The sequence below is a fragment of the Physeter macrocephalus genome, chromosome 21 (assembly GCF_002837175.3).
Source record: "Physeter macrocephalus isolate SW-GA chromosome 21, ASM283717v5, whole genome shotgun sequence".
Classification (NCBI taxonomy): domain Eukaryota; kingdom Metazoa; phylum Chordata; class Mammalia; order Artiodactyla; family Physeteridae; genus Physeter; species Physeter macrocephalus.
Window position 1 is genome coordinate 32,261,366 of NC_041234.1, and position 17,860 is coordinate 32,279,225.

Consider the following 17,860-nt stretch of genomic DNA (forward strand, 5'->3'; position numbering starts at 1 on the left):
GAGAAAACCATAATTCAAAAAGAGTCATGTATCAAAATGTTCATTGCAGCTCTATTTACAATAGCCAGGACATGGAAGCAACCTAAGTGTCCATCAACAGATGAATAGATAAAGAAGATGTGGCACATATATATAATGGAATATTACTCAGCCGTAAAAAGAAATGAAGCTGAGTTATTTGTAGTGAGGTGGATGGACATGACGTCTGTCATACAGAGTGAAGTAAGTCAGAAAGAGAAAAACAAATACCATATGTTAACACATATATATGAAATCTAAAAAAAAAAATAAATGGTTCTGATGAACGTAGGGGCAGGACAGGAATAAAGACACAGACGTAGAGAATAGACTTGAGGACACGGGGAGGGGGAAGGGTAAGGTGGGATGAAGTGAAAGAGCAGCATTGACATATATACACTACCAAATGTAAAATAGATAGCTAGTGGGAAGCAGCCGCATAGCACAAGGAGATCAGCTCGGTGCTTTGTGACCACCTAGAGGGGTGGGATAGGGAGGGTAGAAGGGAGATGCAAGAGGGAGGAGACATGGGGATATATGTATACGTATTGCTGATTCACTTTGTTATACAGGAGAAACTAACACAACATTGTAAAGCAATTACACTCCAATAAAGATGTTAAAAAAAAAGAATATTCAGTTGGGAAAGGATACTCTTCTCAACAAATGTCTCTGGAACAATCAATCAGACAGTCATATCCAGAAAAACTTCAGAATTCCTGAGGGATATCTACTGAACTGTTAAGACTGTTTATCTCCAGAAGATGAGATTATGAGGACTCTTCAAATTAAAATTTTTATGTTTCTGATCATTTAGTTAAGGTAGTGTCTGTCAGGTTTCTCCATTGTAAAGTTACCAATTTTCCCTATGTAATTAATGAGCAATGTGTAGGAACGTACCTTGAAACTATGTAAATGTGTTGTTCCTCATTAAACTTTCATCCAATAGCTTTGGCATCCATCAATGATTCTTGCTTGGCTTAATTATTACTAACTAGAATGGTTGCAAAAGGTTATTTTTCTAACTCCATCATTCTTTCCACATTACTAGTTGCCATTAGACCTTAAGGAAGAGCTTTCCTTTCTCCCTCGTTCATACATTTACTATCAGTATGGACTCAAGGTTTATCTTAGTCTCCAGCCAGGCTCAACACCCAGCTGAGTACCCAAAGGCCATATGCACATATGTGGGTAAATGGCCAGAGGGCAGAGAAGAAAGTTTTCTGGGACTCTTTGACATGGAAGAATAATGCACTGTGATTCCAAAATCTGTTGGTCAAGTCCTAACAGGGGTCACAGTTAGATTAAAAGGATATAGGGATGCAACAGTTGATGGAATTAAGGTGAAAATCTGCATGAAAATGGAAATATTTGAATAGACTTTATGTGAAGTGCACCTCCTTCATCTAAATGTATTCCTGAGATGGATATTTATGTCTGACTGGGGAATACTTCTCCTACGTAGTATTGTAAAACAAGAGGAATATAAGTTCATCCCTTGGCCAGTATTAATTGCACGTGATAAATGAGAATCTTTATAATTGCCCAAGCTCATACAAGTTGTTATTTTGAAGCAGTGTAGAAAATGTGGTGGACAAAAAAAGTTACCATTTTAATTAATGGCATGTTAGAAGCTGGAGTGCTGGTCCAACAAATTCTCTTAGAATAGCCCTGAGTGGCCCATGAAAAGGGCGGATGGCTCAGGGAGACTAACAGCAGATTATCAAGGCTTAAATAAATTAGTATCACCTAATAGTATCAGTACTTCCTGATATGGTTTCAACAGTGGAAAAATACAGGAAGCTAAAGAGACTGGTTCTCAGTGACTGATCCTGCAAATGCTTTTTTCCCTATCTCAATATAGGAAGAGTCAACTACAGTTTGCTTTCATGTGGGAAGGATCCTAATTTACATTTACTGTACTGCCAAAATGTTATTTGAATTCAACAGCTGTCATAATTCAACTGTCATAATTTGGTTAGAAGGGATTTAGACTTAATGCAGGTCCCAAGTATAATAATATACTACATTGATGATATCATAATATTGGAAACTGAAGATCGAGCTAGGACTGACTTAAATGCAATAGTGACACACATGATCAATAGAAGCTAGTTGATAAATCCAACAAAAATCTAAGGGCCCACTCAAATGGTGAAATTCTTAGGAATACCCTTGGCAGGAGCCACACGTGACATTCCACAGGCAACAAAAAATGAACTGTTGTTGCCTACCTTTGGTACTAAGAAGAAACACAGCCCATGATCAGGTTACATGGATTTTGCAGGATGCATGGTCCACATCTGCAAACATTTCTAGCTCCTCTCTATAAAATGACCCAAAAGAAGGCCATATTTGTATAAGGGTCTGAAAAAAAGTAAGCTATGTCTGAATTGCAAAAAGCGGTAACTCTCTTGATATCTTTGGGCATCATGAACGGAATGTTGCTGACAACAGGCAAAAGTGGAATTCAAGAGGGAATCTTGTGCTAGAGAAAGAAACATTGTTGTAATAATTCAATTCTGTCTTCTTGATGGTTCTTCCTTTATAAATCAGTTCCCTCTGGATGCTCCTTGAGAAAAAGCATGGCAGTTTACTGCACAGGCAGAAAGACCAACTACATCCATGGTGCACTCTTCCAGTGGAGACATTTGGACACTGTTGGGGACGGTACTTTATCCATGCCACATCATCTGGACATTGATTAGCAATTTCTTATTTGGTAATGCTCCTCCTGCACAGACTTCTTTGATAACAACATCATCAGAACTCTCAAATTGTGCACCATCTAGCAACTCAGAAAAAAAGAGAACCAGCCAGAAAGGAGTGTCAGAAAAGCATGGGGAAGACTTCAAAAAGGAAGGGAGACAGATTAAGGACTCAATGATGGTGAAGATGAAAACACTTGGAATGCAAATTCTACTCAACAGATGTAGTGAGACAAGAACAATACGTGCAATAATCACTGCATTTCTCTTACAATTTAATTCAACTAAAATTCTACTGGGATGTAGGATTGCTTTATGTTTTCCAACTAATCTTTATTTTAAAGTGTCTCTTTAATCCTGCTTAGTGGGTGTGGGTTAAAACTGTCTAACTCAGAAAAGTCAAGAGAGAAAATAATGCCGAACTGGTTGCAAAGTCCCTGCATATGGCAACCAACTGTTAGAAGCCTAAAGAATCTAAAGGTCTTATATATAAAATAGATAAATAAGGTCCTACTGTATAGCAAAGGGAACTATATTCAATATTTTGTAGTAACCTATAATGAAAAAGCATATATATATATATATATATATATATATATATAAAACCGAATCACTTTGCTGTACACCAGAAACTAACACAACATTGTAAATCAACTATACTTCAATTTTTTAAAAAAAGAATCTAAAGGTCTGACACAACTACCTTCCATCAACTTTCTTATGTAGTATTTTATGTACCCAGTATCCCTATGCTCTCAGATGGCATGTTTTGTTTAGAAGTATTTTGGTCAAAAACTCTTATGCCCACACAGAGTAACTGGTATATCACTGAGTAACTTGACTTTGGGTCAGATGCATTTTAATTACCCAATCAGAGGATAATTTATGTTCACCCTTTCTCTTATCACTCATTAACTGTAAGCAAAATCTTATAGGTTTTAATCTTACTTAAACACTGAATGAAAAAAATATTTTCAAAAAGAGAAAGAGCCATAGGAGTCCTGTAATAGCATTTATGACAAAGTTGTAATTGAAGATACTGTTTCCATAATCCATATGAAGATCCATCAAAAGAATTTCTTAACTCTCAAGTATCAGGAAATCTTTGCTATAGAGGAATTATCGATTTCTCTGGGGGGGCATTGAAATTCATGTGTTTGATTGGACTTCTAACTCTGTTATGTAGTCCCAGAATATCAGAGATAAATCTAGACTTCGAAGTTTCTAATTGTGTAGGATTGTTGACCAATATGCCTACATTCTAAAACTTGTTTTGGTATCTTATTCTTTTTATTTCCCTTCCTTTTATCCTAATATTTGTCTATTTATACTTAGAAGCTCCCTAAAAACCACAGGAAAACAAAATTAATAAGTAAATAAATGAACAAATAAAAACTGGCTGGAGATGTGGCCATCTCTAACTCTTTTTTGGAATATCTGGGAAGGAAGAGCTGGAGAGGGGTAGAGCACTGATCAGGAAAAAGTTGCCATGCATTGCCCAGAATCATCAGCCTCCAAACAGTATTACCGTTTAGTGTGAAGAGGAAGATTTTTCACTGTCATCCACTGAATTCCTTACAATTTAGTGAACCCTCTCCTGTGACACAAAAGTTCAATTTCCCGGGCTTCTCTAGTGGCGCAGTGGTTAAGAATCCGCCTGCCAATGCAGGGGACACGGGTTCGTGCCCCGGTCCAGGAAGATCCCACATGCCGCGGAGCGGCTAGGCCCGTGGGCCATGACCGCTGAGCCTGCGTGTCCGGAGCCTGTGCTCCACAATGGGAGAGGCCACAACAGTGAGAGGCCTGCGTTCCGCAAAAAAAAAATAAAAATAAAAATAAAATAAAATATATGCACTGAAAGCCATGAGAGAGAAACACCACCTTACAAAACAATGTGAATGACAGAAGATTTCACATCAGAAACCACAAATGCCATAGGAGGTAGCATAACATTTTTCAAGTGCTGAAAGTAAAGAACTGTCAAGACAAAATCCTATATCTAATGAAAATATCCTTCAGGAATGAAGGAGAAATAAAGACATTCTCAGATGAAGGAAAACTAATAGAATTTGTCACCAGCAGACTTACCTTAAAAGAATGGCTAAAGGAAATTCCCTAAACAGAAAATGAAAGATAAAATATAGACTCTTGGAACACCACAAAGTAAGAAAGAATACAGTAAATGAAAATGTGGGTAAGTGCAATAGACTTTCCTTCCCCTCTGGAGTTTTTAAATTACGTTTGACAATTAAAGGAAAAAATTTTAACACTGATCTGGTTCTAAATGTATGTAGACAAGATATTTAAGACAATGATAAACAGGAAACTGCAAAGGGGATTAAAGGGAGGCAAGGTTTCTACATTTCACTCAAACTGGCAAAATGATGATAGCAATAGACAATGATAAGTTATGTGTATATAATGTAATATCTAGAGCAACCATTAAATGAGCTATACAAAGAAATACACTCAAAAACACTATATGTAAATCAAAATGGAATTCTAAAATATGCTCAAGAAACTGATAGGAAGACAGGGAAAAATAAAACAGAAAACAAAGCAAAGAGAACAAACAGAAAAGAAAAATAGTAAATGTAGGCTTAACATATCATTAATTTCATTAAATGTGAATGGTCTAACTACACCAAGTAAAAGACAGAGACTCATGGAAAGGATTAAAAACATGACTCAAGTGTATAGTATCTAAAAGAAAGTCACTTCAAATATAGCAATATAGGTAGGTTGAAGGAAAAAGTATGGAAAAAGATATATCATGCAAACATTAATTAAAAGAAAGCAGAAGTATTGTCCACTATACCTCAATAAAGCTAGAAGCATGAGCAGCTATATTAATATCAGATAAATTAGAATTTAGAAAAAAAAATTACCAGACACAGAGAGAGATATATAATGATTAAAAAGTCAATCCATCAAGAAAAACAAAGCAATTCTAAATGTGTATGCAGCAAACACAGAAGCAAAACTGATAAAACTGAAAGGAGAAGTAGACATATTATAGTTGGAAACTTCAACACCCCTTCTCTCAACAATTTACAGAACAGCTAAACAGAAAATGAGCATTCTCAACAACACAATGACCCAACAGGATCTAACTGACACTTACAGAACACACCACCCAACAACAGCAGAATACACATTCCTTTCAAGTGTCCGTGGAACATATAGCATATCTTGGGCCATAAAACAAACCCCAACAATTTTAGAAGAATTGAAATTATACAAGGTATTTTTTCTGACTACACTGGAATCAAACTAGAAATCAATAACAGAAAGATAACAAGAAAATTTCCATACACTTAGAAATGAAACAACACACTTCTAAATAATCCATGGTTCAAAGAGGAAGTCTCAAAGGAAATCCAAAAAATACAATGAGCTGAATGAAAATGAAAAAAATACATATTTACAATTTGTGGAAAACATCTAAAGCATTGCTGAGAGGAAAATATACAGCACTAAATGCATACATTTGAAAGAGGAAAGTCTCAAATCAAAGATTTAAGGTCCCACACCAAAAACCTAGAAAAAAAGACCATATTGAGGATAAGTTAAGAGTACAAACTTGGAACTAGTAGATAAATAAGTCCAAGAGAGCTAATGAACAGAATAGCAATTATAGTCAACAATACTGTATTATACAAAGTTGCTAAGAGACTAGATCTTAACTGTTACTGCCACAAAAAAGAAATGATAATTATGTGATGTGATTGAGGTGTTTGCTAATGCTACACGGGTAATCATATTGTAGTATATAAATGTATCAAGTCAACACATTGTCACTTGTTTTTTTTTTGGCTGCACAGGACAGCTTGCAGGATCTCAGCTCCCCCATCAGGGACTGAACCCAGGCTGCAGCAGTGAAAGCCTGGAATCCTAACCACTAGGCAACCAGGGAACTCCTAACACATTGTCACTTTAAACTTACATAATGTTATATGCCAATTATATTTCAATTTAAAAATAAAGAAAAAAAGACCAAAATAAACACAGAGCACACAGAGGGAAGAAAATAATAGAAAAGAACAGAAATTAATGAAGCTGAACAGAAAAACAATAGATAAAAATTGATTAAACAAAGAGCTGGTTCTTTGAAAATATCAATAAAATTGATAAACTTTTAGTAAGACTGACCAAAAAAAAGAGAGAGGACACAAATTACCAATATCAGGAATGAAACCAAGAATATCACTACAGATCCAGCAGACATCAAAAGAGAAATTACTATGAACAATTCTACACTTATAACTTAGATGAAATGAACCAATTCTTCAAAAAACACAAATGACCACAAGTCATCCAATATGAAATAGTTAATTTAAGTAGCCCTGTACTATTAAGGAAAATTTATCCATAATTTAAAACTCATAAAAGAATCTAAAAAGAATGGATATATGTATATGTATAACTGATTCACTTTGCTGTACAGCAGAAACTAACACAACATTTTAAATCAACTATACTCCAATAAAAGTTTTTTAAAATAAAAAATAAAACTCACCCAAAAAAAGATATCTCTGGCCAGATGGTTTCCCTGGAGAATTTTACCAAACTTTTAACGAAGAATTAACACAATTACATAATCTCTTACAGGAAACAGAAGAGGAGGTAATTCTTTCAAACTCATTCTATGAAGCTAGTATTTTCCTAGGATAGGTGAAAAGGGGCCCCCAAAAGATATCCACATCCTAATCCTTGGTATCTATGAATATCACCTTACATGGCAAAAATAAAAAGGTCTTTGCAGATGTGATTAAGGATCTTCCGATAAGGAGAGTATCTTATGTTATCCACGTGGGTTCTAAATGTGATCACATGTATCCTTACAAGAGGGAGGCAAAAGAAGATTTGACGCACACAGAGGCAGTGATGTGAAGACAGTAGAGAGATATTTGAAGATGCTGGCCATGAAGAATGAAGGGATGAAGTCACAATCCAAGGAATAGCTGCAGCCCCCAAAAGCTGTAAGAGGCAAGAAACAGATTCTCCCCCAGAGCCTCTGCAGGAAGTAAAGCCCTGTCAACACCTTGATTTTGGCCCAGTGATGCTTATTTTGGACTTCTGGCCTTTAGAATTATGAGAGAATAAATTTCTGCTGTTTTAAGCCACCAAGTTTGTGGTAATTTGTTGCAGCAACCACATGAAACTAACACATTCCCTGATTAAAAAACTGGATGAATATAGTACAAAAAAGAAAACTACACACCAATATCACTCATGAATACAGAGGCAAAATTTCTTGACAAAATGTTAGCAACTATAATTTATTAATATATTAAAGGAATTATATACCATGACCAATTAGGGTTTATTCCAGGGATGCAAGACAGGTTCAATATTCAAAAATCAATCCATATACTCCACCATGTTAACAGGATTTTTAAAATCACATGATTGTATCAATAAATATAGAAAAAGCACTTGAAGAAATCCAACACTCATTCCTGCAAAAACCAGAATAGAAAGAGAAATACAGAGGAACACCCTCAATTTGATAAACAGCATCTAAAACAAAACTATAGCTAACATTATACTTCATGATAAAAGACTGAAGACCAAGAGCAAGGAAAGGATGTCTATTCTCACGACTCTTATTCAACATAGTGCTGGAAGTTCTAACCATTACAATAAGGCAAGAAATGGAAATGAAAGGCATACAGAATAAAAAGGAAGAAATTAAACTATCCCTATTTCCAGATGAAAAGGTCATAGAAAGCATAGAAAAACATACAAAAACCAAGTGTTTTTCTATATGTTAGCAATGAAAACGTGGACTCCAAAATAAAAAATATGAAACCATTGATAATTACTCAGAAGTATGAAACACTTAAGCATAAACCTAACAAAACTAAAAGTTGCAGTAAGTTAAATTGTTGTTTACTTATTTGCAGTAAGTTCACTTCTTGCAGTAAGTTAAATACTGCAACACACTAGCAATCTTGAGAAAGAAGAACAAAGCTGGAGGCATTACACTATCTGATTTAAAACCCTTGAACAATGCGGGATTAGGGGCATTGACCCTCTGCACAGTTGAAAGTCCATGTATAACTTATAGTTGGCCCACCATATACTTGGTTCCTCCTTATCCCCAGTTTCTCTGTATCCACAGATTCAACCAACTGTAGATCATGTAGTACTGTAGTATTTACTATCGAAAATAATCCACATATAAGTGGATCCACACAGTTCAAACCTGTGTTGTTCAAAGGTCAACTATATATTACAAAGCTACAGTAATCAAAACAGTATGGGAGAAAAACTATAACTCAAAAAGTTACATGCACACCAATGTTCACTGCAGCACTATTTACAATAGCAAAGACATGGAAGCAACCTAAATGTCCATCGACAGAAGAATGGATAAAGAAGATGTGGTATATATATACAATGGAATATTACTCAGCCAGATAAAAAGAATCAGAAAATGCCATTTGCAGCAACACAGATGTACCTGGAGATTATCATACTAAGTGAAGTAAGCCAGACAAAGACAAATATCATATGATATCACTTATATGTGGAATCTAAAAAAAGATACAGGGAGTTCCCTGGTGGCCTAGTGGTTAGGATTCAGCACTTTCACTGCCATGGCCTGGGTTCAATCCCTGGTGGGGATTGAAAAAAGCCTGGTGGCGCAGCCAAAAAACAAAAAAAGACAGATACAAATGAACTTATTTACAAAACAGAAACAGACTCACAGACGCATAAAACAAACTTATGGTTACTTATGGTTACCTTCTCTTTACCAAAGGGGAAAGGGGAAGGGATAAATTAGGAGTTTGGGATTAACATATACACACTACTATCTATATAAAATAGATAACCAACAAGGACCTACTGTATAGCACAGGGAACTATATTCAATATTTTGTAATAACCTATAAGGGAAAAGAATCTAAAAAATTATATATATATATATATATATATATATATATATATATAACTGAATCACTGTGCTGTACACTGAAACTAATACAACATTTTAAATCAACTACACTGGGCTTCCCTGGTGGCGCAGTGGTTGAGAGTCCGCCTGCCGATGCAGGGGACACGGGTTCGTGCCCTGGTCCGGTAAGATCCCACATGCCGCGGAGCGGCTGGGCCCGTAAGCCATGGCCGCTGAGCCTGCGCGTCCGGAGCCTGTGCTCCGCAACGGGAGAGGCCACAGCAGTGAGAGGCCCGCATACCGCAAAAAAAAAAAAAAAATCAACTACACTTCAATTAAAAATAAATAAATAAATAAATTTAGTGAAAAAAAACCAGTATGGTATTGGCATAAAAACAGACACAAACAACAACAGAACAGAATAAAGAGCCCAGAGATATACCCATGTATATATGGTCAATTAATTTATGACAAAGGATCCAAGAATATACAATGGGAAAAGGACAATATCTCCAAAAAATAGTGTTGGGAAAACTGGACAGCCACATGCAAAAAAATGAAACTGGATTACTATCTTACACATATAAAAAATTAACTCAAAATGAATTAAAGAGTTGAATGTAAGACCTGAAACCATAAAACTCATAGAAAGCATAGGCAGTAAGTTCCTTGACATCAGTCTTAGCAATGATTTTTTTGGATCTGAGTCCAAAAGCAAAGGCAATAAAAGCAAAAATAAACAAGTGGGACTACATCAAACTAAAATGCTTCTGCACAGCAAAGGAAACCATCAACAAAATGAAAAGGCAATCTACTGAATGGGAGAAAATATTTGCAAATTATATATCTGACAAGGGGTTAATATTCAAAATATATAAAGAACTCATACAGCTCAATAGCAAGAAACAATCCAATTTAAAAATGGACAGAGGATCTGAATAGACATTTCTCCAAAGAAGACATAGCAATGGCTAATAGGTACATGAAAAGATGCTCAACATCACTAATCATCAGTGAAATGTGAATCAAAACCACAGTGAGCTATCACCTCACACCTGTTAGAATACCTATTATCAAAAGGATGACAAGTAACAATTGTTGGTGAGGATATAGAGAAAAGAGAACCCTTGTGCACTGTTGGTGAGAATGCAAATTGGTGCAGCCATTATGGAAAACAGTATGGAAGTTCCTCAAAAAATTAAAAATAGAACTACCATATGATACAGCAATTCCACTTCTGAGTATTTATCTGAAGAAAATGAAAATACTAACTTGAAAAGATATGTGCACTCCCATGTTCACTGCAGCATTATTTACAATAGGCAAGATATGGAAGCAACCTAAGTGTCCATCCAATGGATGAATGGATAAAGAAAATGTGAGATAGATAGAGATATAGATATAGATATACACACATACACAATGGAATATTATTCAGCCATGAGAAAGAAAGACATCCTGCTGTTTACAACAACTTGGATGGACCTTGAGGGCATTAGGCTAAGTGAAATAAATCAGGCAGAGAAAGACAAATAGTGTATGATCTCACTTATATGTGGAATCTAAAACAAAACAAAACAAACAAAAAAACAAACTCACAGATATAGAGAACAGATTGGCGGTTGCCAGAGGCGAGAGGAGAGGGTAAAATGGGTGAAGGGAGTCAAAAGGTACAAACTTCCAGTTAAAAAATAAATAAGTCATGGGGATGTAATGTACAGGCATGGTGACTATAGTTAATAATATTATATTGCATATCTGAAAGCTGCTAAAAGAGTAAATCTTAAAAGTTCTCATCACAAGAAAAAACAATTCTGTAACTATGTATGGTGATGGATGTCAACTAGACTGATCATGGTGATCATTTAACAATACATACAAATATTGAATCACTATGTTGTATATCTGAAACTAATATAATATTGTAAGTCAATTATACCTCAATTTAAAAATAAATAAATAAATAAAAGTATGGTATTGGTAAAAAATAGACAATTTTATCAATGCAATGATAGAGAGCCAGAAAATAGACCCACACAAATATAGACAACTGATCTTTGACAAATGAACAAAAACGATTCAATGGAGAAAGGACAGCCTTTTCAATAAATGGTGTTGAAACAATTTGATATCCATATGCAAAAATAAAATATCTAGACACAGTCCTGACAACTTTCACAAAAATTAACTCTAAATGGATCTTAGACTTGTAGGCAAAATGCAAAAATATAAAACTTCTGCAAATAGGGAGTTCCCTGGTGGCCTAGTGGTTAGGATTCCAGACTTTCACTACTATGGCCCAGGTTCAATCCTTGGTCAGGGAACTGAAATCCCGCAAGCTGCATGGCGTGGCCAATTAAAAAAGAAAGAAAGAAAACTTCTGCAAATAACAGGAGAAAATCTAAGTGACTTTGGGTTTGCCAGTGTTTTAAAATATAACACCAAAAGTACGTTACATGAAAGAAAAACTGACAAGTTGGACTTTATTAAAATTTTAAAATTCTGCTCTGTGAAAGACACTGTTAAGAGAATAAAGAGACAAGCCCAGAACAGGAGAAAATACTTGCACAACACATATCTGATAAAATGACTTGTATTTAAAAATATACAAAGAGGGACTTCCCCCATGGTCCAGTGGTTAAAAATCCGTCTTGCAATTCAGGGCACGCCAGTTTGATCCCTGGTCAGGGAAATAAGATCCCACATGCTGCAGGGCAACTAAGCCCATGTGCTGCAACTACTGAACCCATGCGCTCTGGAGCCAGTGTGCCACAACTACAGAGCCCACGCACTCTGGAGCCCACACACCACAACTAGAGGGAAGCCCATGCACCCCAACAGAGAACCCACGCACTGCAAGGAAAGATCCCACGTGCCGCAATGAAGACCCATCCAACACAGCCAATAAATAAATAAATAAATGTTTTAAAAAAAATTTTTAAATAATAAAATAAAATATACAAAGAACTCTTAAAAATCAACAGTAAGAAAACAATCAACCCCATTACAAAATGGACAAAAGATCTGAATAGACACTTGACCAAAGAAAATATACGGATGGGAAATAAGCATGTAAAACCACGTCCAACATCATTTTTCATTATGGAATTTCAAATTAAAACAACAATAAGATACCACTACACACTTATTAGAACGGTTAAAATCCAAAAAACTGACAGTACCAAATCCTGGCAAAGACGTGAAGCAACAAGAATGTTCATTCATTGCTGGTGAGAATGAAAATGATGAAAAACTGTGGAAGACAGTTTGGTAGTTTCTTACAAAGTCTTACCATATGACCCACAATTGCACTCCTAGTCATTTACCCAAATGAATGGAAAACTTATGTCTACACCATAACCTGTACATACATGTTTATAGCAGCTTTATTCATAATCACCCCACACTGGAAACAACCAAGGTGTCCTTCAATAGGTGAATGGATAAGCAAACTGTGGTACATCCATACAATGGAATATTATTCAGTGATAAAAATAAATGAGCTATCAAGCCATAAAAAGACATGGAGGAAACTTGAATGCAAATTGCTGAGTGAAAGAAGCCTATCTGAAAAGGCCACAGACTGTATGATTCCAACTATATGACATTTTAGAAACGGCAAAGCTATAGAGACAGTAAAAAAGAGTGGTTGCCAGAGTTTCAGGCAGGGGGAGAGGAAAGATGAATGAATAGCTAAAGCACAGATGAAACTGTTCTGTATGAACTGTAATGGTGGATATATGTCATTATGTACTTGTCAAAACACATAGAATGTGTAACACAAAGAGTGAACCTTACTGTAAACTATCAATATTGGTTAATTGTAACAAATGTACCACACTAATACTACCATCTCAATTATTCTGTAAATCTAGAACTACTAAAAATTAGGTCACTTAATTGTTTTAATGCTCTTAGCATACAATCCAGCAATTGCACTCATGTGCACTCCTTCGATACAAAAATCTTAACAATCACAGCATCCTTATTCATAACAGCCAAAAACTGGAAACAACCAAGATGTCCTTCAACTAGTGACTGGTTAAGCAAACTGTGGTAAATCCATACCATGGAATGCTATTCAGAAGTAAAAGGGAACAAACTATTCATATATGCAACAATCTGGATGAATCTCCAGAGAATTATGCTGAGTAAAAAAAGCCAGTCCCAAAAGGTTACATACTGTATGATTCTACATATATAACACTCTTGAAATAACAAAATTATAGAACTGGAGCACAGATTATTGGTTGCCAGGGGTTAAGGAGGGAGAGGGGGAGGAGGGAAGTGGGTGTGACTATTAAAGGGCAACATGAGAGATCCTTGTGGTAAAGGAAATGTTCTGTATGTCAATATCCTGGTTGTGATACTGTATCAATACCAAGATTTTGCAAGATGCTATGATGGGGGAAACTGGGTAAACAGTACATCAGTACATTGCATTTGAATCTACAATTATCTCAAAGTCAAAATTTGTCTAAAAAATAAAAATTTTTGTCTAAAAATTTTTTCTAAATGGGAAAAAGTAGGCTCCTCTTACTTACCTCAAATGATCTGCCAGTTTGTCCTGGAACCAGGGCAGGAAACCTCTGGGGTGATTTCCCATTAGCTGGCATGTTGACTCTGAGTACCAGCCCACCTTACAAAGCTGGAGAGGCCTTTGTATGTGGGCTGCAGTCAGAATAAATGGAAGATCCTGCAGCCTCCAATATGCGGAAAGTTCAACAGCTCCACAGAGACACCAACAAATCCTAAAAGGACAGTACCCATGTCATCACTGTCATTCCACATTTGCCCCACAAAGTTCAGCAACTCCCACTCTGAGTATTAGTGAGGGTAGATTGTGGAAACAATCATGATATTTGGAGTCAAATTAATGAACTCAGAGTCTATTACTCTTGGGTGGCTCCACAGGGGGTGTTTCACACTTTACCCAACCAGCTCATCCCTCAATTCCAGGTTCACGGCAGATCTGGGTTTGGGGAGAAGGTGGAAGCGAGGCAGTGAATGGTGCTGAAGCCCCATGGGGTAGGCAGGGGAAGAACTTGACCATGGGGTCCTGGTGAGTGACTGTGGAGGCAAAAAACCTGGAAACCTGGTAATCTTAATGAAAGGGGTCTCTTCTGTCCACTTTAATTATTTCACCATTTTAGGGTGAAAAATCCCTCTTAAATTCTTCTGCGGAGAAGCCCTGAGCCTCTTCTTTCTAGAAGATGATTCAACATTAATAATATTTATTAAATCAACAAATTGGGGGGGGAGGAGGAAACATGCTGCTTTTAACTTACACCAAAAAATCATTGGACACAATTCAGCAGTCATTACTAATAAAAACTCAAACTAAAATTAGGGAGGAAGTAAATCACTTAAATATCACAAAAATCATTTATAAAACATATCCCTGAAATACTATGCTAAAAAGTAAAATGATGAAGCAACTGCCATTAAAATTAGTAAAAAGATAGGGATGTCTGATACAACTCAAAATTGTTTTTTCTGGCTCTAGCTCACACAATAGAAGACAAAATAATCAGAATAAATATTGCAAAGAAATGAAAATGTAGCTTTCTTTGCCAGTGATATGATTTTATACATAGAAAACCTACCCCAGACTCTACCAGAAGTCATAGGGTAATTTGATAAGGGGCTGGATACAAGATAAAATTACAAGAGCAGATAGTTTTTTCCCTGTATAATAATGACCAAATGAAAATGGAAAAAAAATCCATTAGTAATGATAACAAGAAAAATATAAAATATGTAAAATAAACTCTTTAAGGAGCTACACCTATAAATTTAAAAAGTAAAAAAATTGACAAATATAAAATAGTCACACAGACATACCATACCCCTGGATAAAAAATTTAATTAAAATGTCAACCCTCCCAAAACATTATAGTAATGTAAAGAATAAATAAAAGAGAAAAATTAAACACAAAGCTCAATAATAAGATGGTGTATATAACATTCTGTGGAACGCAACTAAAGAGACTCTTAAAGGGAAATTCATGTTTTCAAATGCCTTTTAACAAAGAAAGCCTGAACATTAATGAATTAACAACCAATTTAAGAAGTTAGATAAAAGAGAAAATAGCACAGATAGCAGGAATTAGGGAAAGAGAAAACAAAGGTACATCAGAGAGGATCAACAAAGCCAAAAGTTGGTTGTTTGGAAAGGCTAATAAAATTAGCAAATCTCTGGGGAGACTGAGGAAAAAATCTAAACGCACACACACTATTAGGACTTGACAACAAAATGCAGCAAGGAATCTAAAAACTGACTACCTCAGAAGCCTCCATCCCTCCCCGACCCGCATACACTCCCATTCACCAGACTCTTTAATTCCCCACCAACTGACCCCACAAACTGTCATTTCCAAAAGCCAACAAAGCCATCACCTCAAAATCACTGATGACTGTCACGCCACAAACCCTCATGCACTCGCTTTAGCGCCGCGCGCCAACAAGACTTAAACAGCCTCTGAGGGCCACTTCCGTTTCCTGTCCTCACCTCTGAACCTGCCCCTTCTGGGGCTGTTAATTTCGCACACGATCACACAAGAGCTGTGCGACTGTGGTCTACTCACTCTGAACAAGGTGCAGTTATGGATTTGCAGAGACTTTGTCCATGAGCAGCGGTGCCGAGCGAGGAACATGGCTGCGCCGAGGCGTTCCACCATGAGGGCCGCCATCATAGCATCCATTCCGTACAGTGGGCTGTTTCATAGGCGACGGAGAGGGGGTGTCGTTCATGGGTAGAAACTTTCTGAAGACAAGCTTCCGGGAGAAGCTGGTCTTTGGAACCGAGTTCTATAGGTTTGTGCAAAGTTTACAGAAGCAGAGGTGCCAAACCCCAACCACGGGGGAAGGGGAGATGTGTCCCGATCTTCAAGGGAGATACCACTGGGAAGGGGGGGAAAGTCCCTCCTGGGCGATACCACTGTAGAAGAGAGGGGAGGAGTCAAGGTGGTACAGAACTGATATGGAGGGGTCTTTAATCCCCCTCAATCTCCATTACCCCACTGAAATGATAGTAGGTAAGAATAATAATACTAGACTTTGATATAGACAACTAATGTTTTTCAGCAAATTATCAATAGAAAAATATTTAGAAAACATTTTAAGCATACTTTCGATGAAAATGCATCTCCAAAACATGCCCCCAACAGCTGCTGTCAACCAGGTTAGCCTCTCTTAAATGGAAATTCAGGAGCTGCTACTGACTCTTGGGAGAGAAGAGAATTCTGGGTGTTCTTCACCTCTGAACTCCTATACGCAGTCTTTAAAACCTAGTCCTAGTATACCCTCCTGCAGGGAGCCTACTCTGACAAGAGGTAAAGAGGTCTTTTCCCTGCGTAAGGTGTTTCCAACCCAGCAGGTAGACCCTGGCTAAGCTTGAGTATGGATTGCTGGGTACCCTGAGGACATTCATTTCCTTTCTCTGGACCTCAGCTCAACAATCTGGAGAGCCAGAATGTTAGCCTCTCAGATTATCCCATTTTCTCTGTCTCCCCAGCAGTATTTATGAACTGGATGAAAGACAGAATGGCAAATATGAGAATATTGTTGTAACACGCGCACCTCGACATAAATTGCCAAAACTTATTATTGTTGTGACTTCTGGTCAACCTCTCAAATTCTAGACCCTGTTTACTTCCATCATCAATGCCTCTCTGAGCTGATCTCAAACCTGAACCTTTCTTAACTCTACCAACACCTATGTTGCATTTTTCTGATCTGGCTTCATGTTCTCTATTAATGATTCAATCATCAATGTTCTTATATTTTGACTTGTGAAAATATTGCACTAAAACGCTGTTTGTTTTGATTACTGAGTTTTTTGGTGCCCCCTTACATTTTGCACTTTAAAGTGAGTGTCTCTCTTGCCTTACCCTAGTCCCAGAAAACTTGTTCTCTAAAATTATAGACTATCAGAAACTTTGTTAATTGAAATTATGTCAGTAAGAATAAAACATCCCACTCTTGCCTGGAGGATCCAAGTCACTTTGACACAGAGAAGCAGACTCGATTTCCAACCAAGGTTCAGAGCTTCAAATAAGGGGTATCTGAAGCAAACGTGTCACATCTATTTTTTTAACTTTTTATTTTATATTGGAGTATAGCCGATTAACAATGTTGTGACAGTTTCAGGTGCACAGCAAAGGGACTCAGCCTTGCATATACATGTATCCGTTCTCCCCCAAACCACCCTCCCATCCAGGCTGCCACA

The 17,860-nt window shown here is 36.7% G+C and overlaps 1 protein-coding gene across 1 annotated transcript in view; it reads right to left on the minus strand.

The window, feature by feature from the left end:
- Positions 1 to 16,413, minus strand: part of LOC102973515 (zinc finger protein 157) — a 26,451-nt gene extending 10,038 nt beyond the window's left edge. The window contains exons 1-2 of the mRNA XM_028482696.2: positions 16,218 to 16,413; positions 14,175 to 14,381 (exon numbers count right to left, since the gene is read on the minus strand). Coding sequence (XP_028338497.2) covers positions 14,175 to 14,246 — 72 coding nt within the window. The 5' untranslated portion in view covers positions 14,247 to 14,381; positions 16,218 to 16,413. The remainder of the gene's footprint in view (positions 1 to 14,174; positions 14,382 to 16,217) is intronic.
- Positions 16,414 to 17,860: the final 1,447 nt, after the last annotated feature.